The sequence below is a fragment of the Bombus impatiens genome, unplaced genomic scaffold (assembly GCF_000188095.3).
Source record: "Bombus impatiens unplaced genomic scaffold, BIMP_2.2 scf_0321, whole genome shotgun sequence".
Classification (NCBI taxonomy): domain Eukaryota; kingdom Metazoa; phylum Arthropoda; class Insecta; order Hymenoptera; family Apidae; genus Bombus; species Bombus impatiens.
Genome location: NT_176740.1, coordinates 1,997,465 through 2,023,898, shown reverse-complemented (window position 1 = coordinate 2,023,898; position 26,434 = coordinate 1,997,465). Strand labels below are relative to the sequence as shown.

Below are 26,434 nucleotides of genomic sequence, written 5' to 3'. Positions count from 1 at the left end.
AAACCCGAATCACGTGTTTTTCTTCAAGGTTCGCTCACGCAGCACGCGACTTACAGCACGTCACTTTACAGGCCACAGTAACTCCTGCGACACGTCCCAGTCGTAAACCAAAGGGAACGCGTACTTTCTAAGCTTTTTCCACGATAAACAGGAAACCGTTGATTGCTCCAAAACCTATGTTCTAGTTTGTCAGTTAAACTTTGCGTGTCTCGCCAAATCATTGTTCCAAATTTAAATTATCCTCGTTAAAAGAGGATTACTCCACGGTGCTTCGTTATAGTTACCATAGGCATTCTAATTTCCGAATAATATAATCTATTTTTCTTTTTATATTTTCTAACATTTTCGATATAGGATATTCGTAAAAGTATAATAAATTTTATATAGGATATTTATAAGAGAGTAATATTATGAGATTTGTTGATAATGTTTATATCTAAGGAAGTTATATCACTGGTTCTTGTCACTTTTCAATATAAATGTAAAACAAACCGTACACAGACCTAATATTGTTCAAGGCAGGGCTCTTATCACGAAGGATAAACACGATATACAAATAGGGAAACTTTGATAAATAATGGGATCGGTGTTTTTAAAAAGGAAAGAGCGAATTTGTTTTCTTTCAAGAAGTTATTGTTTCCTTTTTATCGCGAGATTAGTCAAGTGAAAGAGGTTGGTGTTGTTTTTAAAAGAGTCATCGACCAAACCGGAATCGGTGGCTAGCATCGCATCTCTGACCATCCGAGCCGGTCCATCGAGATCTATTTCTATTTCACGGAGAGTCCACTCCCGTGAGTGTGAGTCATTCGGCGTATACGTTATTAGTCAACCAGCCGTCTTTTAACGATACCGCGCTAATAAATTATAAATATAAGCAACGCTTTAGAAATAAATAAATGGATTACGTTACGGTAGCTATGAGAAAACTTTATTAGAGAAGCGCGGCTCCGCTTTGATAGCCATAAAAATATCACATTTTACAAGCTCGCGTTAAGTACGGTAATTGATAATTAAAGTCTTCTACTTCTTTATAGCGTTCATCGTATTTTTCTCCTGAGAAACGTGTTAGTCTTTTACGACGAGATTCTGAGGATGCTTAACAAAGACTAGTTCAATCGTGAACGTTCTAAGAAAGTAATACGAAAGTTTATTACACGAAACTTTATAGAATATGGTTATTTGAAACAAACCTTTTCTATAAAATCCATATAATTGAAACGGTATATATTTGGTATGCAACGGTGTAAATTCTTGAATTATAGTGATAATACACGATACGACATTATTATCAAAATAATAATTAATTTTGCGAACAGCATACGTATAGATCAAAGATAATTTGATAAACGTTATTTCGTAAATATTTGAAGTAATAGTTAATCGAATAGCCTTGTTACGAAAGAATATGGACAAAAACCACATCCAAGTGCAAATATACTTACCCAATCGCCCGTATGTCCTTGTCTAGCAAGTCAACGAAAATGCTCGCCACAGGTGTCCCAGATATAGACGCGATATTTACACGGCAGGTTGGAAGAGAGATCGAGAGAACAGCAGAGAAACATGGGTGTGGTTTCCTGGGAAGAAATTTTGGTTGGAAATGGTTCTTCCTCTTCCTTTGGAAATAAAGTAATTTACGGTGCAACGTTCAAACAAATGTACACTCGCAACTATATTCTTCGTGAAATAGTTTAGACTTGAACAATGTTCAATTTCTTTTCGTTCATATTTACTTTTCGGTCAATTATTACTAGTCTTAGTGTTCGCATACGGGATATATTGATAGTATGTGGCTAGCTAATCATTACAAAGGAACGTGGGAATGAGAAAAATATGAAGAAGAACTAGGTATTGCACCCACACAACATGCAATTTCCAACTATCCTTCTCGTCATCTTTCTTAGCTATAATTCTATCTCCTGTTCTTTGGTTAATTAGTGTCCAGCAGAGCAAGATTCCTCTTTGTAAGTGCTCATCTGACAGCTTCTATTGGTTGTCACGCGAACCTCTATAAATTTTCTTTGTCTACAAATTAAAACTTCTTCGGTCATAACTCCTATGCAGTTTTACTTAGTGTCTGAACAAATAGCAATAAAGATGAAACGTCCAGTTTTCGCAAGAAAACTCTCACGTGCTGATCAAATATTTCGCGATAAGATACGCTTGGTATTTCGTAATGTTTTCTAGGGCGTTGAACGCAACCTCGAGATATGTCAGATATGTACAGACCCTTGCAGTTAACAGATAAGTGTGTCTACTTTAATCTAGTTGTCAATTGTAATTGATGTAACACTGACTTTAATATTAATCGAATATATTTCATCGTCATCAAACTTTAAATCTTTGCTTAGAAATTTTCCTGGTGCCGCAAAATACGAACCCTCGTAAATAAAATAAGCGACGTCGAAGCTAGTTTCTGGCAACTCATGCAAAATGCACGCAGGGTAGAAAACGCGTTGACCGCTCTCGGCTCATGAATTTCCATCCAATTTACTTGGTTATTGTGTGTCGTAGGAGTTACTCCTTGCAGGATCCGGTCCGAGAGGGTGGTCCTGTTTTCCTATGCTCTCTTTTTCCCACGAAAGTACAATATCAAATTAGGAAATATTTCAGAACTTCACAATGTAGCTGCATATCGAGTAAAATGGAAACCTCATTGGCTTTCCAAATTGCCCGTGTATTATGCTGCAATTCTTACAAATAAACGGAAACTAGTTGTCGGAATTCATGATAATTTTCGAATAAAAAGAACAGCAAAATATTGCCAGAGCCATTTTGCACAATCGAACTAATACTGTTGGTAAAATCTTACAGCAACAAATTTGATAATAACGGCAATAAATTTGATAAATGTCTACAAGTGAATTTGATAAATTACGAGACAACCGATTTTCCTATTCAACGTGAGATTGTAAAATCGTACAACGTAAGATCTAAAGTTCAGAAATTGTACGTTGTAAACTGAACGACGGAAATCCACGCTCCAAACTCGTCACTTGTCGATTCGCTATTACTATTTAACAAAGTGTTGTGCAAGAGGGTATTGCGCTTCATCGGATCGAAAATGTCTTCTACCGTTCATAAAGGCTATATATAGGGAAGCTTCTATCGAAACCCACGTCGAGAAAGCTTTGGAAACGCGCGAAGTAATCGAACCTTTCATCGGCAAGGACCGCAGTTACCGTAGCAAATTGCAAATACCGTGAAAGATTTCGATGATAAAAAAAGGTAAAGAGGGATAAGACCTCAAAAGTTTCGGCTCGTTATTTTTATGGCAAACTGCTTCATCGCGGTACGAACTGACCCCACGTTACGAGCACCGGCCACGTGGATACCTGCTTTTAAGGCTCGTATACGCAACCAGCTACTACTCCACTCCCACTACCTGCTTATTTCTACTTCCCACTTTTATCCGCCGTCTCCTTCTTTCTCCGCATCCTGCTAACATACACTCTTCCATCTCCCAACCCGACCAATTGCGGTGTAGCTTACCTCTACCTCGTGTCTGCGTTCTCTGTCTCTTGTCGGTTAGTGTCTCACGAGTGATCCGGTAGCGTGGATGCTGTGCCGATCTCGCTGGAAACTTTGCGTCGTGCCGGGAAACGCATACGCGATATGTATCTCTGAGAAAGTTATACAGAATGTAATAAAATAATATCGTCAGTTTTAACGGACATACATTGTCCGAATTGAGTTTCACGTAACTGGTATTCCCTCTTTCTTTTTTTTTCTTTTTAGATTTCATAATAAGTTTTACAGTGAGTGATCTTTGAACGTCGGTTAGTTGGAAAATTATCGATATTTTCTTATCTGTTACGCGTCGTTAACGTTTAAGAAGGACTACCGTTGTAAAAATGTTTGACGGCGACAAATTTGGAAATTAGATAGTGCTTGTTCGATGCTGTATTTTTACAAGATATCGAGAATTAATGGTAATAGCAAGAGCAAATAGTAAGAGCAAATAGCAAAAGCAAATAGCAAAAATACATTCGGACTCGGCTACTGGATGCGTTATATCTGTGGCCTCTATCTATCATCAAGTAGTACCCGACGAGTGGTGGTCTGTTAGTACGGATGCTGCAACAGTTTCCCGAGTTATATTTTCGCGCCAGTGTCGGTAAACACGAGATATCGTACGAGAGTGTTCTTGAAGTTTCAGAATTGAATGAAACAGCGCAGTAAAGAGAGACGAGCAAAATCGAATATCCTGTAAATGAAATACTCGAATTAACCACGAAGGATTAAAAATAAGGGGCCAGTTGAAATGAAAATTTATGTCACGAGATTCTAAATATCGTTGGACTTAAAAAAAGAAAAATAGCATCTGGACGCGTTTTCGTTGGATGGATATTTCGTTTCACGTTACAACTCCAATTTTTCTGCGTTGCGCGAGATAAATGAAACTCGCTGGAGGAAGACGTAGGTCAAATGGAAAAGGATGGACCTTGGATTTTTGTAATCCTCGTAACGTGAATGGTATTACGTTTTATGTTCGCGATAAAATTTTCAGCCCTTGCTGAAACGACGTTGACAAATGGAACCATTTCACTCGATACTAGAAGAGATGTTTCGGGAAGAAGCTCAAGAACGAGGAAGATTTGATACTCAAGCTCGTAACGCCTTAACGCTGTAACATAGAAACGATTCGATCAAAATGAAATATCAAAGAATCGTCAGAAGACGAAAAACGTGACGAGGATGAGAAACGATGGGAGATCGTACGAAATGTATAATCGAGGGTGCGCGATATTTAGTACGGTGTTCATGATGTAAAGGATACTTTGAAAACGATACGACGATCAATCGTCCTGTTTCTCGTGACGCGGGTTTGTTCGCGTTGGCTTGCCACCTTATTCGATCTCTCGACGAGGAACTCTCTTTAAGGGACCACGGTTCCAGTGTCCCAGAACAAAGAGAGGTTATTGCTATAAAAGAGAAAGAGAGAAGGAAGCAAAACGTCCGAGAATCTCCTTAAGAAGGTTTATAAATAGGCATGGCCAGTCGAAGCGATATTTTCGCTCTCTCGGTGAAGCGACAATGAATTGGTCACGACCACTGTGACGATAAATGCCCTTCGTGGCTACTCCTTAACAAGATTCGCTGCAAACTACGAACGAAATAACGATTTTCGATGTACAACGTAGAAATCGAAGCCTGTAGTTGCGAAAGAGCGTGTTGAAATTTCTTATTATTTCGAGTCGAACGTAGTTCGCGGAGAAATCCGTTGCGATTGTTTTGACAGTGTGCGTTCGTAAATTCTTAAACTGTTGTCGTTCGCGAATTATACAACGGTGATTCAAGAACAGCTTCAGTGGATCGAAATAGACTTTGATCTCCGTAAAGTGTCTCTATTGTCGCCACGATGGATATCTGGAATCGGAAAAAGTTTGACGTGCGAATCGAGCACGATAAAGAGTTCTTTGACGTTAACAGGTAAATTTTTTCTTAGTTTCGATATTTAAATTACCGAATGTATAGCATCGACGCTGTAAGGAAATAAGCTTCTATTACTTAGAATGTTAGGTAAAATAGAATTACGTTATGGCGAATAACATATTCGCCGTGGACGATAATGACGATTCTTAACGAAGTTGTCCGTTTCTGCCTCGACCTTAGCCAGATCTGACACGATCACATGTGCAGCGGTCGAACGACAAGAAAGTGCTTGCTCCGCGTCATTGAGCTGGTCGTACAATTTTAATTCCACTGGTAATAGAAATAATTAGCGTCGTCAAGACCGTAATTTCAATTTAAATCTCTATGCCACATACCGAGAGTAAGACTCGAGCAAGAGAGACCTGGGATTTCGAGGCAAACGAAATAATACGAAATAAGTGGGTCGCTCTTAATCTTCGCGCAGCCTTACTCCGCTCGTTGCAATTAAACAAGAAACGTTATCATTTTTATTAATTTAAATAAATGTTCCTTTGTTGCTAATCCTTGAAACTGAAATTATTAAGAGCTTATTTGACGAATAAGCTGTTCGTCTTATTACACGTGTTCGTTAAATGTTTGCCATCGCGTTGGAGATTTACTCGAAGAATGTCGAAGCTACATTATTCGACGTTAGTATTTAATCGTCGACAGTAAACATACGAACGATCGGTATTTCTGTACCATCGAGTCGCTGCTTCAAATGAACGTAAAATAAATTACATAACCGCAGCGAGTGTCGCACAGGTCGCTCGTCCGTGTGCAGATTAATCTGCGTGTTCGTGCTTCTCGTCGAAAGACTGGCATACCTATTGCACTTATACGATCTTACGTAAGTGATCCTACTTCCGTCGTTCCAAGGACTTAATGCTACATAAGGATCGCCTGGGATCGGAAGAAATAATATCTTTAAATGGAATGAAAAAAAAAAAGAAAAATTATATCGTTACATATAACGACAGGGTATATAACCATCAGGCGATCCTTATGCAGCATTAAATTCTTGGAAGGATGGAAGTAGGGTCGCTATAATAAGTGATAGAACTTTCAACGAAAGAGTTTACAACTCGACGTAAACTTGGAACGATAAGCCTACTTACTGTAAAAGTCAAGAACGAAAAGTCCCCAATTTCTTGAACGCTTGTAAGACAAGGAACCGGAAAGATACGGAAGAGACATTAACAGATTTGTTATTTGGTAACCTCGTTATTCGTATGAAAAAAATCTTAACGCGATCGTGATTATTTTGTAATAGTTACAAAAAGATGGGACAAAAAAAGGCAGGATAGAAAAGGAAAAGAAGGTTACGACCGACATCGATGAACAACGCGTCAACTTTTACTCGGTTAGGCTGCGGTTTTACTTTTTACGTTGCAACAACAACGGCCTTCAGAAACGCCGGTCGCGTTGAAACGAATTCCAGCGCTTCCGGTATTCTTGGGCGGGAAACGTTCACGCTACGAAGCGAACGACACAGCGGTTTCGAGCTGTCTGAAACACAGTCACGTTTCTTTAGATCAGCTCTTTCGAAACGATTGTATTGTACGTACACACGTATTATTCCCGTGCCTCTGAATATTCACATAAACACAAATACGCACAAGTTCGTGCATATTCCTATTTAATTTTCACATCGGTATATGTGTCAACGTATAAGATGAAATATGATAGGATTTTAGAAGGTGCATTCATTACTTGGGCGTTTTACGCGGATGCTTGTTTTCCAGGTAAAATGTACGATAACCCTGTACATATACGCGAACATATCTGGTTTCTGGTATGTATCTACGGTTATTACGAACGTGCCAGAAGAGCAATTCTGTACGACGATTATTCGAAATAACAGCGTAAATGCAAATGAGAATAACTTGCACGTTAAATGATATTCGGCGTATTTCAATTTATAGTATTATTAGAGTGCTATGCGCAATGTATCTAATGACGTTATGCAGATATAATCTTTATCGTCTCGGGACTTGTTTCAACGTCATAAAAATTATGACAGACAATTCGACTAGACATATTTTTAGTTGCACATTCCGTGAAACGAGGATAAAATTAACGCCCGTTCTTTGGATCATTTTCGACCGAATCGAGTTTCTCTATCGTTGGAAAATTTCTTAAATTTTTCGACAGATAAGAAAGAAGCGTTATCGATATGATTTTTTTTGATGAAAGCCCTCAATTCGGTTGAAACGAAAGCGAATTTGAGACATAAAAAATTGCAGGGTCGCAACAAGATTGAAGTGTAGAAATTGTGTAAAACCAGTGTTTTAATTTAATTAATTATACCCAAGCGTAAATTGAACGATATAATAAAAACGAAGTTAACGACGAGTACGACGATACTTTTTATAGCAGCGGTCGTGGCAAAGAATAAAAGGGGAAAATCAACGAAAGCGCGGTTAAATGTTATTCGCCACGCATTATTTCTACAGGTTGAACATTTTCATGGGTGGCGGAAACGCGAAGCGCAGCCAGCTTTTAACGCGTTTGTGTTGGCCTGTGAGCGCGATGCAATTTCATTGAAATTTGTTGGATAGGTCGGTTGCAAATTTTTCGTCAGGCCGGGGCCGCGGGGCAATCGTGGACAGAAACGAAACTCGAGTGCAATTAGTCAGACTATGGCTCATCGACTCGCGGTATTTTACACAGGTGTGCACGTACGCGGAATTGCGGCGGCCGCGTGCATCGATGCATGATCGTCGAATCGCTCCTCTTTCTCTCCTATCTGTATTTTCAACGAAAAGCAACTCTTGCGTTCGTGTTACCAACGAATTAGTATCTCGTTAACACGGCACCCCGTGTTCGCGTCGTTGTGTCCTTGCGCTTCCTACGTGCATGTATTGTTTGCGCTCGTTACATTTATACCGAAACCTGGAAAAATATCGTACGAAATTACCGCTATCTCGTTGAAATATCGCTTTAATACGGCTAACGTAACAGCTAACGCGGGAGAAATAACAAAACTCGCAGCTTTCGAATAATTGTTGCAACAAATATTATTTAGCGAATATTTTTTAGCTATGTATCTTTCTAGAGCGCAGGTAGGCTACGCTGTTCGACTGAAATCTTTCTCGTTAAAGAAATTTCTCGTAATTGTATCGATCAGTTATTTAAAAAGGAATTAAACTCCTGTGAGTTCACCTGCTGATAATTATAGATGAATTAGTAATTGTAGAAAAGATATACACAAATATTTCTGTGTTTTCTCGTAAACTTCTTTGAAAAAAGATACAGCGTTTGTGAAATAAGAATTGGAGCATGCACTTCGTTATTAGGTTTTCGCGAGACTAAACGAAGCATAACAGCGGCACCTTGTTAAGAAACAGAACATAAAGTAAAGTTCTCGAAGAATCGTGCAAACAGACGTAGACAATGACTTTACAGCGTGTTTGTACGCGTTAAACAGCCGTGGCTTCGTCATATTGTACAAAAATCCGGTGTCGCCTAGTAACAATGCTCACGCGTGCTTTTTACGTGCATTGTTGTCGACACGCGTTGAAAGCGCGGTAGGAAAAACGCTATGACGTCGTTGACGAATGAGGAAGAAAGGCTGCAAAGCCCTGTGACGGGAAATACGAACGAAAAAAAGAACGAGAATAGGAGAGAACGAAGCGGTGCCGGAACACTTCGCGTCTGCTGCATCGAATGCGTACGAGCATTTTAAACCTCAATGAAAGTCAGAGGAAAACGCGTCTCGATCGCTATACGTGTAACATTGTTTCGCTGTATGAATCGCAAAGTGTAACAATAGTACGAGTCCAAACGGAAAACGTTCGATCGCTACCTTCGTTATATTTCAAGTTTGAAAAATAAGATTCTGAAATCCTTGAAAATTTATCGCATTTTTATCATATCATCTTCGTCGATATTAAATTATGTTATTATTAGACGGAATAAATTTCTAAATTTCGTTCGTTTAATGAAAAAGTTAACATTGTATAAAGAATGACAAATCCTTTTATTGCGGTCGTTACTAAAGGGTTAAAATCCTCGAAGAACAGCAGGAGGGCGTTTACCAGACTTTCTTGAACTTGGTCACAGACGTAATAAAGTGACGAAGTTACGATCCTCGCCATACTCTTTAAGCCAACTGTCGCAGGGGTGGCGGCATACTTAAATGGCTGGAAGCTTAAAGCGTTAATAGTTGCGTACGAAGAAATATTTCCACGTCGTCGCGCAGCGACGTTGCTCAGATACGTATCGTCCATCGCTATTATTCATACAGTATATCAGATCTCTTTGCTATTACGTATACATATATGTACATACGTCTGTTCCATCTCGAGATCTCCTTCGGTCCCGTTCCGTTCGTGTCGCTCTTAACGATCCAACCAATCAATCGAGATTCCGCATAATCGTTGGCTACATTGCGTATGCATCCCCATTTTCGGTCCCGTTACGCTTCTCTTCCCATCTTTCGTTCTTTCTTCGTTCTTCTCCTTTCCCGCCTCTCTCTTTCTCTCTCTGTCTCTGTCTCTCTCTCTTTGTAATTTTACTGGGCGGACGCTGAAATTCACACGAGAAGCCAGCCAACGAGAGAAAAAAGAATTCCTGAGCCGCGTAAGCCAGTTCGTAAAGCTGCTTAATACGAGCCATTAAGGTGACAAATTCCAGGAATCATAATAATTCTTTATCGTTGACAAGAAAAAAAAAGCATAATAAAAGGGTGGTTTTATAGCTCGTCACGAACACTTACTTGATACTTGCTTCTGTGTCGGAAAGTTAAGTGAAAGTCCGAGTTGCGTCAGTCGAATATACAAAATTCATTGTCCTATCGAGACCAGCACGAAATTATGATAATGCACAAGTGTAATTACGTATCTCACATAATAGTATACTCTGCATGTGAATGTTACTTAAGATGGCAATCACTGTAATAAGTGTTTCAGATATTATTTTTAAGATATCCTTTTAGCACGTTATAACTTCAGCTGGTCTCGTATCAGAGATGTAGTGAACGTATCGAATGCATTTTATGTGTTAAATACCAGAGTCATTTAGCACATGGGTATTTTTCTAGAACTAATTGTAGCATTTCTTTCGAGCATTTATTTCCAACTAGTTCGCGATAATGTATAATACAATGAGAGAAGTAGTACGAATGATTCAGAGATAAGTAATTCCACTGGAAGAAACGGTGTCTATCTCGCGAAAGAAGTTTTTCAGTTTTCGTTAATGGAAATGTGAAAGTTTAATGTGTTCACGAAACGCATTGGATATGATTCAACGACCGATTGCGTAATTTCGTCGTGTGAACAATCGTCCGGGTGCTCACGGTGCGTTTGCATATCTCTCGCGAATCAAGCGGTTTCAGCTTCGTACGTATGTGTGTAACCACAGGAACATTAACAGAATTGAATGATATGTGTAAATTGTGCTGACGGACGATCGAACGATTAACAATAATTTGGTCAGCGCGATGATTTCGTCATTATCGTATCGTTGTCCTTGAAGGAAATTTCGCCTGATAAAATGCCTTGCATTCACCGTATGACATTTATATTTTTATACTAAAAATATTCAAATTGATTTGTTTCGAGATTCTTATCAATATTCGCATGTTCTACAACGACGATTAAAACTTCTACTAAATATTCCTTGCTTCGAAATCGAACGAAGGTTCGAAGAATAATTTACACAGGTGCGAAAATGCAGTTTTATGATTTTGCAATACTCTTCCTAAGAAATTGGACGCTTTGTAATCCACCAAGTACTGTCTGCGATCTTTTCTTAGTATCGTTCAGCTGGCCAAGGTGAATCGAATTCGCGCACTTGCGCGGCCGCTGGCTGATCCAGGAAAACCTGATAAAGTAACGCGAGCCGTTCAAGAAGGCCCAACCGATTACGGAGCCCAAGGCGATTATTAGCTGCCGCTCGATATTCCTTTTTTTTCGCCGCCGAGCCGCCCATTTTTTCTCGCAGATTACGCCATCACCGTTATGCACATTCCATGAATTCCATGGGTCGTTGAGATCGTTAAACCCGTCTCTTCTCTGCCTCCGTCACCTAGATCGATTCGCTAGCCCCCGTATTCTATTCGATGACTCACATCGAGGAAACAAAGAAAGTAAATTGGTCTTTCTTTTGTCTAAGTCTAATATAGGATACGTAGCTGTTATTACGTATCGAGTATTTATTAAGCAAGTGATACAGAGCGTTCGACCGAGATCACCATGAGCTGTGTCAAATAGAGGATATGGAGAAGCGTGTAGCTTATGACAGTGACACCTGCGGTTACAACCTGAGAAAAATTAGCCGTAAGAAATTTAATGCAGGGCACGAGTTTCGCAAGTCTGGTTTCGCGTTGCATTACTATGTGGAACTGTTCGTATGTAAAGTACTGTAACGACCACAAAGCTTGTATAAATTTAACGTCAGTGTTTGAGCATGATTAGTATCGTTTCTATTTGCAGAGTCCACTATTCTTCGTAAATATTACAACGAACCATGAATTTTCTATTATTATTTAATTAACATCCGGTGTTTCGATCCTGAATTGATTATACGTTTTCGCATATAAATTTGATGAAATGCTAAGTAAACAATAGTCCAAATGAACTGTGCAATCGATTCGCACTCGCTTGCTTACTGTTACCTGCCAACAGTGTTTCCTACGGTACGATTGCCAACTTGATAAGCTTCGAGCACACGGAATGAAAGTTATTCTTTGCAAATTAAGTATTTCCCACGCATAGTTACACGCATAGCATGCAATTTAGCGATATTAATGACTAAGAAAATTTCAAACACGACAAATTTATCGTATAATTAGTAAATCCATCTCGTAGCTTATACTTGCATCTCCATCGTTCGCTCTTAACGTCGATTTTCTTTTAATCGCACGTTTGGAAGCAATATACCGTGGAATTTGAATTTTTTGGTAATTGGTTGAGTCGATATGCGGCGACAATTATGCTCCTTGTTCGATCAATGTGTTTTAGAAACGCTTATGTAGTTACCGATGATAGTTACCTTCTAATTAGCAGGATAATCGTTTAACATTTTCATTTCCCATGTTGAAAAGGCCCGAATATAGGCATTGTCTCAGGAAATGGGTTAGACCTGTTAGGAATCTCCCCGTTGCTCGAATGCAACTCACGTGAAATCGTCTGGCAGGAGCTTCGCGGAAACTCAACCTGAATTCCAATTCTCTAACCTATTCAGCGAGACAACCACCGTATCGTTAGTTCCAACGTAATTATCCATTTAATCCATTTAATCGAATTACACGTTTCGATACCTTTATTTTAGATTTCTCTTAATTGGTAAGAGCATTCTCTTCGATCGAAGATATCGATCTTCTACGATAGATATTCACGTATGTTTGGAATTTAATAAATTGAACTTCTTTTGTAAGAAATTTGTACAAAACTATTTTGATCCGAGAAAATTGTGGTCTTTTGTAAGTAATAGTAACGTACGAGTATTCACGAGTACGAGTATAAATGTAGCGTGAAAAATATTTTAAATCCTACGTATCTTAACGTGTAGCGAAATATCGTGGAATGAATTTATTATTTTCTTTGTTTTCTCCCGGTAGGGAATCAAAGTAAACGCCAACGGCAATTTTCCAAGTGGAGAGTACGAGCGTTTCAAACGACTGGGACAAGCACGCGAGAAATGTCTTTCTCCCTGATATTTGCATGTTCATATCTCTCGATATCCTTTGCCGATCACACTGTAAAATTCTGTCGCTCGAACTTTGAATTTCTGTTGTCGGCTTATGCAAATGAACGCAAGCCATCGTTTCACCGTTTAGATATTCATATAACTATTTATGAGACAATTTGTCTCGCAGAATTTCCTTTACTCCTAGAAATTGCTATATTTCCTAGCACGGTAGCAAATTTATACATTAATATAAATAGTTACTCCATAAAATACTCCATGAAACGATGTAATAAAGTTGTATATCGCAATAATACCAATTCTTGTTGTAGGTCGTTCGATAAATATAATAAAATATTTTTTATTAACGAATATCATTGACGCAAGTTGAACGTATATAATTAACTGTCCTCTCTTTTTATTTTTTTTTTTTGGACTATCAAATGTCACACGTAAATGTCATACTCGGCTCTTTCGAATTCTTAACGTTATATAACGTTATACATATTTTTGTATACTGAATCCATCAACGTTATACTTTCCACGTGTACAATGGATCTTTTTGTGTATTTTCTTGTAGCTACTATGCTCGCATAATTCCTTCAACAAGTGCAACTCATCGACGATTTTTCGATGACTTTGCAACAGTTCTCCCTCTCTTTCTTCTCTCTTTCTCTCTCTTTCTCTCCTCCCAATCATAACGTACTTTCGAAGACTTGAGACAGCCAACAGACTATTTTGCCACGTGCTAACGTACGCCCAAATCTCTACGTGACATCACGTATACTAATTTCTGCGGATATTTTTAAAATTATCCCCAGATCGTAGTTAATACACTAGGATGAACGTGCGATCTCTTGCGATCGATCCTTAGGCACTTTGCCACGCAGTCTACGGCTACGACACAGTTTGACTCGCGCTTATCGTATATCACAATTGTAGTGTTTTCACTGGGTATAGCTTAGATAGCTTCGATGTTATATTTTTAGAAAAAAAGGAAATAACCGCGATCGCTGTGCTGTTCGTTCGCGTTTCCTCTTCCCCTTTTTCACTTCCTTACTCTCACGGTAATTATGAAACAAGGTCTGCATGCAACAGCGACTTGAAAAAGCACATGGCCCGTGACAAGAAAAGCCGGCCTATATCCGACAGATAAATGCGATGGCTGTTTAGCACCGAGGAAAGTCCCGAAGGCACGAGCCATCTCTAAAAATAATCGGTCTATCGGCTTCTTGTGTACCACGAAGCACCGAGATTAGGGGTAGTCCCGGCGCGTCAGCCAACTTTTCTTCCGTTTATGGAGTCAATAAAACGGGAAAGTTACAACTGCCGAACTTTATAATATCGTCTTTTTACGATCGTCGAGTGAGAGTTTACCAACCACTTGGATAAACAAGAAGGTGACGCGATAAGTGGAAAATTATTCAAGAAAAGAATCCTCGACTAGCGTAATAAATTTGTTCGACTTTGTTAAACGTATTATAGCGAATTTTTGAACGAACGTTCGAATATAAGAAAACGAATGTTCCACGATTCGTATATCAATTGTACGAGAGGATGACGTATATCGCTATTCCAGTCAACGATTTGTCAGTACATAATTTATATCGCTTGGTAACTAGCATTTCGACTTGCACGACTTATACCTGTACAGCGTATATGAACCAGGTATAATACTTTATGTTCATAAAATTTGTTATACCGTTAACGCGGCATTGCATAAGACGTAATTATGTCATGTTGCGAGATGCGCACTTAAGTGATTTATAGTTTGATTAAAAACACAGAGCGCTGGAAAAGGTAACCGCATCGAGTGCCCGATGGCTATTACGAAAAGGAACTTGTTACGTTAAGGACAAGAAACTTTTGCATCTTGAAATATCTTGATAACTGCCGCACCGTACACGCGTATAAAGAGAGCAATATTTCCTTTTCGTCGACAAGCTACGGGGAGTTTCGGTTTAACGGTACTATCGTCTTGTCAGTGGTAAAATTGACAGTCGAACAGATCCATTAAAATGATAACGTAAATAAGAGACTTTAACGAACGACTATCGATAAGCAAATTTCTCCTTCTATTCGATAAGGATCAAGAGAATTGTATCGTGCCGTTCCATATTAAACGATATCTAACGAGGCACGAAGTATTATTCTTTAATCGTCCGTTTGCGCTATTCATGGGAACCCATATCTTTTAAATTGGTAATTAATTTTTGATCTATTCTTTGATATCTTTGTTCGTTAATAATTTTGTCGCCAATAAAATTGCATTCCTATGATATAGTGTAAATTAATATAATTCCTTGGCGATACAAAGATAAGGGAAATATGTTATATATATATATATATATATTAAACAGATACTTTGTTCCAAGAAGTTTGCTTATTCTGCAAGAACGATCTCAAGCCTTTCGCAGAGTCTTCTCGTGTAAGCAAAAAATTGGTGGTATGGTTAATCGTGACTGTAGCTTTCTTTCTTCGATCACTTTTTTGTGTCCTACCAAAATATATCTCTCCGTTGAGCCCTGATATAAAAGAGTATTCGAATATTGAAACGATATTTGAATATCGGATAGCGAGACGCGTATTTACATTTTCACAGAAGAAATGTAATATAATTTTCATACGTAAAGAGCAAACACGTAAGATTCCATCGTCAGACTGTCCGGTCTCTGACAGCAAGTATCATTAAATTACATTACAAGTCGTTCTATTCCATTTCACCGGACGTTTTCTTATTCAGCGATTCGTCGCACGATTTAATCGTGTTAACTGGACACTACGAATTCAAACGTTCATTGTGTTAACTCTTGGGCCCGGTGATGGCGTTCAGCCAAATAAAAGACGGTCACTTCGGTAATTTTCATCTTTAAATGCCACAGTACACGCGCGATCTATCATCGCGAAAATAGCATGTGTCTTACTCGTTACAAAGCGTTCTATAAGCTGCGGCAAAATTTACAAATTATAAAAATTCAAATATTTATATTTCTTTTAATTATATAACGTTAAAGCTTTCGTTGTTCCATTACAAGTAGGCAAAAAGTGGATAAAATTGTTACCCTGCTGCTTGTTTAATGTACGTGTCAGAAATGATTATAGTAGCACGATAAATCGTGTCTTTACATGGAAAATACGATGTTGGTGATTAAAGTTTTGCTACATGTTTTACGATTGGACCAGGCACATCGCTAATAATCAGGTACTGACGGGTGTTCTGATCCGGAACCAAAGAAACCTCGAAAGTAACGTGTAGCTTTAGGCGACATCGCAAGAGCAGGGATCAGCCAAAGGCATAAACCTTGTCGGCGCAATTCATCGTTGAAATCCTGTCGCTGTTGAAAACGACGTTTCAACGTTGAAAATGTTGGGGACGGTTCGTGCAGAGATCGTACGAAACAATTCTCGTTTAAACCTCCATATAATAATTAAATATATACCAAAGAGTATTAAGTATCTATTAACGTTGATCGCTAAATAATATAACTGCTAATATTTATAATCGTCGAAGCAGTCATGCCGTGAGACTTTTATCTCTAAACAAATTCTTATCAAGTACCCAACAAATTATTTTTAAACGGTGAATCAATGTTTTTGACGATAGCCTATCGATTTAAGGAAGCACTTTATTTTGCAAGATATCTCCATTCGGCACTTTGTGAAAATACAAGTATAACAGAACGTAGTAAATATTCCGCTCGTCTTTTTCGATAACTCGTTAATCCATTAAAGGGACAACGTTGCGTTAACAACGTTTTATTTATAACTTTTTCCCCGTTACTTTGCATTGAATTCTGCTTTTTAAGAGTGTGATTGCAAAAAGAAATTCGAACGACCATTATATCTTGTTCCATCGACACTTGTATCATACGACACTATGATAAACTCGAATTACGAAAATCTTGTTCGTATTCTGAATCGATGACGTTGCGTTTACTTTAACGCGTTGTCTCGATGCTTGCACCTTTAATGGGCCAAAACCTCGGGAACCTTGCGAACGCAGTGTATAAGTTTCCAATTAAATCAACGAGGAAGATCACAGTGGAAACTGGTCTGTCAATGTGACTCAACCGATCATCCGTGTAAATCTGATTTTTACGTGGATCGTGGCTACCACTTATCGTTCCAACGAGGATCTCTATTCCACTCACGTATCCGCGAGATGCATTCAACGAAAAACGGAAGGACAGGGGAAAAAATGAAATTATCTCTCTGCGAGTTTCGATTTCTGAAGCGCCGGTGCCGCCAAGCGACGACACCGGTTCCCCATGTCAGATATCAGATCCTCCTCGTCGGTTTCTTGCGCAATCGGCTCCTTCGACTTTTGTCTCGTACGATCGCGCGACGCGTAGGTATACCAAGCGTGCGCTCCATAAGGGTGTGTCGATAAACCCATATTTGAAGTATGTAATGAACTTGCTTGTAATAAAAAAAAAAAAAGAGACGAAAAAGGTCAGTTGGAAAATTGGTTGAGTCAGCTTCTTGTTGTGCCACGATAAAAGAATCTCGAACGTGAGATTCGTTCGTATCAAGTATAATTAAACGAAGGCGATGTTTGACTTTGATCGTCGATGAAAAAGGCAGATTGGAAATTGAGATTTAAAATACGATATGCATATTCATGACGTAAAATGAACTCGATCGACAAGGGTATAGTATCAATTTCTTATTTTTCCATGTAGAAAGATGTAAGAAAATCTGTTGCTGGAGTAACGTCGTAATCTGTTTCGATCGATCGTTATAAATTAAGATCAAATTATAGTTAGAAATGAAACGAGGACTAAGATTAAGAATAATTAACGAAACCGTCTGATAAATTAAGAAAGCATCGTATTACGTTCGACGATCATAGTAAATTAAATCACGAGAGTCATGAAAATGGTTTTATAAAAGATATAGTAACAGATATAGGAAGGTCCATAGAAATAAATAAAAGCTGAATCGAGTAAACGAGCGCGCAAGATGTAGCAAGAAATCGGTAGATTGGCGATACGCATGAAATCGAAAGCCGAAGAGAGACAGGCTACGAAGACGTTTCTTACGTTTCTTCTTTTTCGTTTCCTTGTTGTGTAGCGGAGAGGCGAGGACGTTACCATAAGGAGACATCTCTTGCCATCTTTGGCTCTGTAGCCGTTCTCCTTCCTCGAGCACGGTTTCTGAATTACAAACCTGATTCAATGTACACGCCATTCGGCCGATTTGAGGGACACGTAGCATCGTCGATCCGTTGATTGCATCTACCAATGGACTCGGTTAATTGGATACGCGTGATTCGATGGGAATTTTGACTCAGCCTGCGTTGCTCGCCATCGATATTCGTCATACGAATGGCGCAAGCTATTCTTAATACAGCGCGCGTAATACCATTTCACGGCTTTCCTTCGGTTTTATAGTTAGGCATAGTTAGAGCAAGTACGTCCAAAAATATGTCAGCTATTCGAGCTATGCGTCGAAACGACTTCGATCATCTGAGGCTTTCTCGTACAACAAGTTTCCAACTAACAACGTTAGTGAAATTACAACAGTGTGTTCGAGTGGCGTTCGATTTCTCTAGAAACAAATAACTCACTTTCGTAAGATTACCCATCGTAGTAAAAAGTGCATCATCGTCGCTTTTCTCTGCTTTCCAACGTACTCAGTTCGTCGATATTGCTTCCAAGCGATTCATGTACATCATGTACATGTACATGAGTTTAGATTCGTAGTACAGACAAAGTCGGGGAAACTCTGCGGCTCAAAATACGAAGAAAATCAAGAATAAATAAATCGCGTCGAAAGCTTCATTCTCGAGGCTAAATTTTCCCCAAAACGAGACTTCGAGCGAAACAAATCTTATTCCACATCTTCGACTTATCTTCGCTTTATCCGTAGAGTAACGTCCCGCCAATTATCCATTGCTATCGAATCGTATGTGATACACGTATTTAAAAAGTGGTAGTTTGGAGAATCGAAGGAATTCGAAGAAAATATCCAACGATCAACGTGGAGAATAGAACAACCTGTTGGATGCACCTTCGACCCTTTATTAGGAAGCACGATGTCTCCCTTAAGAGCAACGTTTTCTTTTTTCGCTGTCGAAGGTTCGCACGAGTACACGGAGTTCGACGGAGACGGTCGACGACATAGACAGAGAAATGCATTAAAAAGCGCCATCGCCATTTACGGCTGTCATCTCGCGTGGATAACCCGTGAGTGCTCCGAGAGGGTTCCGATGTGTCGCGTTGCGATCTCGTGGACGACGCAAATCTGTACCGCGTGTATTCACAAAGGTCTGCGTCAACTTCGACAAAAGCTCGCAACCCTTTATCTTGTCGCGTCTTACTTTCGATTGAGATTTCATTTCAAAGCTTCGTCGTTAATGGAGTCTGATAAGGGTTTGGGGAACGTGCGTTCCTCCGAAACGAGGTTTCAATGGTTGCTCAGCATCAAAGACCGTTTGATTTATTTGTTGCTAGAAGATTAACGATTCATCGTCGCTTGGAAATTCTGCGCTATTGAACATCCTATGGTTAAAAGTATTTCTCTTGATTGGGAATGTAAAAAGAAGGACAAATGGAAATTTGGAAACGTATACCGCGTACGATTAGACCATGAATTCTTATGCAAATGGTTACGCATACAAGTATCGAAAGGACTAGAATTAAAATAGACATTCGTTTCACCTACTGACAGTCCTGGATGTTTTCCCTTCTTTTACACCTTTAAATTTCTCGTGAATGCATGAAAAACCTTCGCAATCTACGTATAATATAGTTTCGATAGAAGATCGATTCTTCGAAATACGTATCGGATGTCAAAGGAGAAATAAATTCTCGATAGAGCCCAAAAGATCTTCCGTCAATTTTCCATTGTTTGTTATTTCAATTCTTTGATTACACGTTATGTACGCCCGAGTACACGATAGAGTCTATAATTTCATAAAAATAGTAAATGAAGATATATGAAAATTACGAAAGAGAAGGATAAAATGGGAATAAAAGGTAGGCAAAAGTAAGAGCATGTTCTGTCAATTACTCGATCCACGTTTTCACGGTTTTCCTGAATTCTGTTTCTCCGTCGGATGTCCGCGGGCATGGCACCCCATCGTTGTTGGTCGCATGTAGCTCGTACGAACACACAGGCAATCTAGTTGTTACCTACGCGTGGGCACCCAGGGTATTGTCGGGTGAGTCATCTCTCTCTCTACCATAGCTCGTGTATACCTCTCACCACCCCGTGTGTGCAGCGTGTGCAGTATAGTACGGTTTGTTTTCTGGGTAAAAGCCGGAGCCGCCGTGGCTCTTAAGAACAATGGAAACAAAAGAGGCAGGCCGGCACGCGTGCTAGCACAAGGTAGCCATGGTCACGGCGGTCACGTTTCGTAGAATGTTGTGTCGTATATGTACACCGTACTGCCGCGTCCTTTATGTACACCTACACCACGCTCCTGTGCCTTCCTCGCGTTGCTCTACCCTCGAAACTATGTACGCCGATATGCACCAGTCACCTCGATACGTCTACCGTGTCTTGGATTCTCGACTATTGCTCCCAAACGACACCAGAGACGACGTTAACCCGTACTTTCCTCTCACTTTCCCCTTTCGTGTGGTTTACGTCCATTCTATTGGCTTGGCAACTAAGTGATTGCGGTTTTTGTCATTAGATGCTATTGAGAAAATCCGCGATCGCTTAATTGCCAAGCCAATAGATGGAACGTTCGACACTTTTGCTACCGCTTATGGAGGAATATTAATTTTTCACGAAATGTAGGAAATAGGAATATATGTTCGGTTACGTTTGGTATCGTTGTTCGACTCGTAAATATCGTGCGAGTAGAATCTACTTTGGTGGAAATGCGTAGATTAATTTTTAATCCTTGGTTTCTTACTCGAATCGTTGATAATCGAGGCAACGTAAATTGTACACTTTTTCGTTATAAATTACATATTTCGTCTCGCTTTCTCTACTTAATATACTCGTGCTTTCTCAAGTTTCACGAGAAAAGTATGTATATAAATTAATGCAACGTAAATTCTTCGTTATTTTATTGTTAATTACTTGGTTTCTTTCGTTTCTTACTTTCCCTATTTTGCATAGTACTTTCGTCGATTTAACGAAAGAAGTAAGAAATCTGACAACTACGAAAGAAATCCATTTGAAGTAAAGAGCTTAGAGAGTCAACCGATATTTCAGTCCCATTGAACCGTCACGTCAGTCATCAGAGATCTTTTCTCTCGCAGTTGTGAATCCAATTACAAACGGAATGTAAGACCACAGTCCTAGATAATGTTTCAACATCAACTGGATCGAATTCTGCATCGACATCCTTCGCCGCGCCAAATTTAATATTGGATGAGGCGAATTTAAATTGAAAGCGCGCGTTACGCAACTGTCTTTCGGCTTAGGCCACCGACTAGCTACGGGCATATCCTTGGGGATCTGTTGAAAGGAAGGAAAAAAAGAAAGAAATTTTCGATCGATTCGCATGGTGTACACGAGTACACATCGGTTCATAGCGTGATCGATGACGAGGTTTTACGTGTGTTGCGCAGGTCGAGAACGTGAGCCTGTGCGTAGGAGCGCTCCGAGCTCTTGGGGCGGACGTGGGCTCCGTGAATCCTGGCGAATTGGCTGCAGGATCAACCCTCTGGCCGGTCCTCGCCCTTCTTTTCGCCCTCTCGCGATACAAGCAGAGAGCCAAACAGCTTCAAGACATGCCTAGGTAAGTTTCAACGCAGATTCTTTCTTACCGACTGTCAATGTAGATAATCCCAGTGGTTTGTATCTACCGCGGATAAGTTAGATTTCCTGTACTAACAGTCGATAACTGCGTGTCGTATCGATTGCAGATAAATTCGGAATTATCGAAACGTTACCATCAAATGCAAAGGAAGAATGTCTTCTAAAAAGGATAATGCACGTAGTTCTTTAATATATTTTTAACCGATTTGTTTGGATATTGAATACATTTCGTTTATGGATTTCGCCAATGATTTTTAGCCTCGTTTCGAAGGTAAACTGTACATCCAAATTTTCCGATACGATCGACCAGTAGCTTCCAGTAGATGGCCTTCTTTCCTTTCGCCTTTCTTATCGTTAGAAAGAAATACGACGAACAATTTTCACGTTACAAACGTCACTGTAGCACGAAACTACGAAAATATTCGTTATATTTGTAAAGTTACATGTTTGTTAATTTAGAAGACAGGAAATCGCATAAAAGACATTTGTATCGAGCTCTCTCGTATCGAGAGGTAAATTTTCAGTGACCATCGGCGTTCAATCTCAATTTCAATTTTCATCTCATCGTTATCGATCGGCATACATCGCGATAAGTAAACGTTCGTGTCGTGCCTTCGACTCATTACGGGAAAATTTTCGCGCACTTAGATCTCATCGTACTTTTATTCTTGGCGAGTTCGAATCGATACCGACGTCCCGTCAGACGAACGACCTGACGGCGTGCTCATTAACGTCCGCGTTAATCAAGCTGTACGCGTGCTCACACCAGCGAACGAACGCGAATATCACGCTATATACATGCAGGAAGTGGCACGACTGTGTTTTACACAGCTGTATTTCGCGTAGTAACGTAATTGCGGGCTCCTCGGAGTTTCAAATATTTTAATTACTCCCGTCCGCGGTTAATTGCTGCCGCGGCTCGCCAGAGTATACCAAGGAGCCCCACTGACTTGCCGTTTTTCTTAATTCGCGTTTCCCGTGAGTCGCGACTGTCAAGGTCGTTATTTTTAAACCCACGCGCAAACTCACGCCTACGCGGGGCAGACTTTTCGCGGAGATTGTGCTTTTCACCGAACGAACGAGACGATATTAATCTTCGTTACGTATCCCGGCGACAATTTTTCCTACGGTTGCTCGATATTTCAAACCGGCCGTTTTAAGAAACTTCGTATTACGACGTCGCTCGTAATTTGCATTTCCGTCTTTATCGGAAAATCGATAGCGTTCGAATAGAAACGTTTATTTCTCTCTTTTCTCTATTTGCATCCGAAAAATCGTACTCGCGCCACTCACGTGCAAGATAGTTGAAACGAATTAATGAAAAATCGTAACGTTCGAGCAAAATGGAAGAAGAAGGATCCCGCAGGGAAATTCGTGGCGAGTGGAATGCGAGGTTCGTCGTCTAATGGACCGTGTAACGATTCTTCGGCGGAATGGAGAAACGTAAACCGTCGGAACCTTTAGGAACGCTCGACATTAACATATTAACAATGCTCCATTATGCCCACGACTGAGTGTAGACCGTGGTCGTTGTGTTACGCTCGCCACACAATATAACCACACGTATACATCGAAACTCCCCCCGCAACACAAACCAGCCAACGTGGGTGTATTATGGCTCTGGCCCGTATAACAAGAATATAACGGGTAACCAAAAAATTCTATTCCATATTTTCCAGCCGATATATTACCCGTCACGAAAGCTCCTTAAATAAGAATTCTATCTTTTCCATATACCCTCTGATCTTTCTGCTACTTGGTTCGTACTTTTTAAATATTTACAAATATCTCATTTGGCAGCATCTCGTACGAACAAGACAAGTAGAGGAAACGTACGTCTGTTATTCGCGCGAGTTTCGGTTCATCGACTTGAAACTCTCGGTCGTTGCTTGTCAATTCGACGCGTTACGACAAATACCCTGATGCGGCAAATTTTGCGTTCGCACAAAATTTGATATCTTTTATTTGTAATTAAAAGATATGCAAAGTTGTGATCCGATACAGCAGAGTCACGTGTATGTGAATTTCTTGTCAAAGGCAATATATTTACACGCTTGTTATATTTACAAACATTTACGAACTCTCGAGTAGTATGTTTCCATACGTAACACATAATGTGCTCTTTCAAACAAGCTTGCACGAAGCTTATTAATCAACCTAATCCATCTAATGTTTGTTTGACGCTAAGGGGCCGGCGAGGATCAAGTATAACAACTAAAGTATCCGAAACGTAAACTAATAATTCTATACCGTACTTCTAAAAACACACACAGCAAAAAAAAAAAAAAATAATCGATATAATCGATTAATTTAATCAGGAAAAATTCACTGGTCTGGCGAAACCGTGTTACTTCGCTACGATATACGATACCAATGCGTGGATGGGAGGCGTGCAAACTATCGTCGTCGGCTATCGGTACGAACCCATGAAACCGTACGAGACGTTCGAATCTGTAATTAAGTGGACTTCTCGAGCCACTCTGTAGAAAGCTACTCGTGCACCGTTTATACGATTTGTACACACGCTTGCGTGCAAGTAGAGGAGACACGCGCTCAACTCTTTGCGTACGAGGCCCATACTGGCGTACACAGGGTGTATTGTCGAGTCTCGGTACAATACTGTGCGCGTGCACGTGCTCCAGCTATGCCAGCATTATCATAAAAATGATTGAAAAATCCAGAATGGTAAGCGCTCGTGTGGGATTGGCCGGCTCTTACGGAAGTGGTGCGGTGCGATTGGTCGCATGGATGCAGTGGGGAAATCCACGGAGGCTGTGGGGTACTGGTGTATAGAAGATAAAGGGAGAGCGAGAGGAAGAGAGAGAGAGAGAGAGAGAGAACGACGAACAGCACGGGAAGGCGAAGAGAGCGAAACGCGGTTGTCGGACGATTCGAGGGCGAAGAACGAAGAGGGGTTCATGGGGGTGAAAGCGAACAGACGAGGAGGGATGAGCCTGGGCTTTCACGTCGTGAAGAATAGAGAGGGTGGAGAATGGAAGGAGAGAAGAAGACAGAACGGAAGATAGAGAGAACACGAACGGAGAAGCTTGGTGAGAGGACGAAGGAGAAACGGATAGATAGGAATATTGCGAAGAAGAGATGAAACGTGTATACCAGAGCCCCTGCTAAAGGGAAGGTATATCGCATCTGTATGGGGATCCAGAGAAGAGAAAGGGAGGAAGAACGAACGAGAGAGTCTGGGGTAACCAGAAGCGGGGAAGAGAACAGGGAACAGAAAATGAGAGAGAGAGAGAGAGAGAGAGAACGCGATGGGGATTGCTCGAATGAATAGTGGGGGCAAGGGCGAGAGAGGGAGAGAGCGAAAGAGAGAAGCCACGTGCTATGGGAACAGGAATGGTTCTCTCTCGGCGGGCCTCAGTTTGAAACGGGCCATCAACGATGCCTACACACCATGGCCACAGTATGACCGTGGAACAGCTCGCCATAAGGCATCGTCGTTGCTTCGGTGGAAGTGTAGTGTAGTGAACGAGGTTCCGTTCGGGACGACCGCTTTCGATTCCTGTTTCTGTTCGTGGATCGTGCGAATCGAGAGAACTGGCCCACGTAAACAAAGAGCGAAACAACACGTTGAGAAATATGCTTGCTTCGGAAAGGATCCGTACGTCGATTCGTTTCGAGAATATTGGGTCGATGTGCGCGATGATCCGCTCACGGTTCTCACGGTTGCACCGAGACAACGAGATCGACAGTTCGACGATCGATTCGTAGCGGCTGATCGAGAAACAATGAGATGGTTTTTGTCAAACAAATTGCAAAACGATGTACGGTTGCGTGCGCAACGACGCTTCTTGAAACGTTGTTTGCTTGGTCGCTAAGGGAATCAACATCGCTCCGTTAATAACCGGTTCATCGAGAGATAAATATAGTAACCGCTTCGAGAAAATCGGTAAAGATGTACCGGTTGTCGTCGATGGTTCTCTGGAATTAGCGACTCGAGCGAAACCGCAGGATCGCCAGCTTCGACCGACCATGCGATTCGTTACATCCAGAGATTTACGGATGAGAGTAATTATAAATTACGAGCGCGGCTAAAGTCGTAAAATCGTTTATCAACGGTCGAATGAACGGCGATGATGGATTCGCGTGAATCCCACTAATCGCAGCAAACGGTGCTGTATATTTGCGCGAACGCAGCCAACGTATATGAATCAAGATGCAGGAAACGAATCATAAAGCCTAACAATAGTGTAACGGTGTAAGAAGAAATCGTAAGCGTGCGAATCGTCGATTCGACGAACCTAAACGAAAGATCGAAGTTAAAGGCGAAAGATATCGCGAGCGATATCGAACGACGAACCGAATGAATCACAGCCGGCCGCGATTCTCTTTCCGATCGCGTTCTTCCTCCGTGTTCATCGATCCACACACGCGACAGAGAATTTGGCAAAGAGCGACGCGACCGAACGTTCGTTTTTCGAACAAGTTGAAACGTTGCTAAAAGCTGTCCCTACCTATTTGTTTATTTACCAAAGCGAGCGCGTTGCGTTGCGTCGCGTCGCGTCTACCGGTTGATTCATCGGGACACTTTTGACCGTCAGAAGTGTCAGTGCACGCAAGAAGTGCTACTATTTCGGATCGCGCGGAGACACGACCGAACTAGCCTGGAAATCGCTGCAAAATGGGAAACAGCGGAAGTAGCGGCGGG

The 26,434-nt window shown here is 40.6% G+C and overlaps 1 protein-coding gene across 7 annotated transcripts in view; it reads left to right on the top strand.

Moving 5' to 3' along the window:
• Positions 1–26,434, top strand: part of LOC100749443 (protein sickie) — a 196,624-nt gene that overhangs the window by 52,474 nt on the left and 117,716 nt on the right. For 5 of the 7 annotated variants that reach the window (XM_024367606.2, XM_024367604.2, XM_024367603.2 and 2 more), the window contains one exon: positions 21,579–21,748. In XM_024367606.2, coding sequence (XP_024223374.1) covers positions 21,579–21,748 — 170 coding nt within the window. Of the gene's footprint in view, positions 1–3,736; positions 5,434–21,578; positions 21,749–25,176; positions 26,431–26,434 lie in introns of those variants that run through there. The other 2 variants (XM_024367607.2, XM_033320672.1) reach the window with 2 other exon arrangements.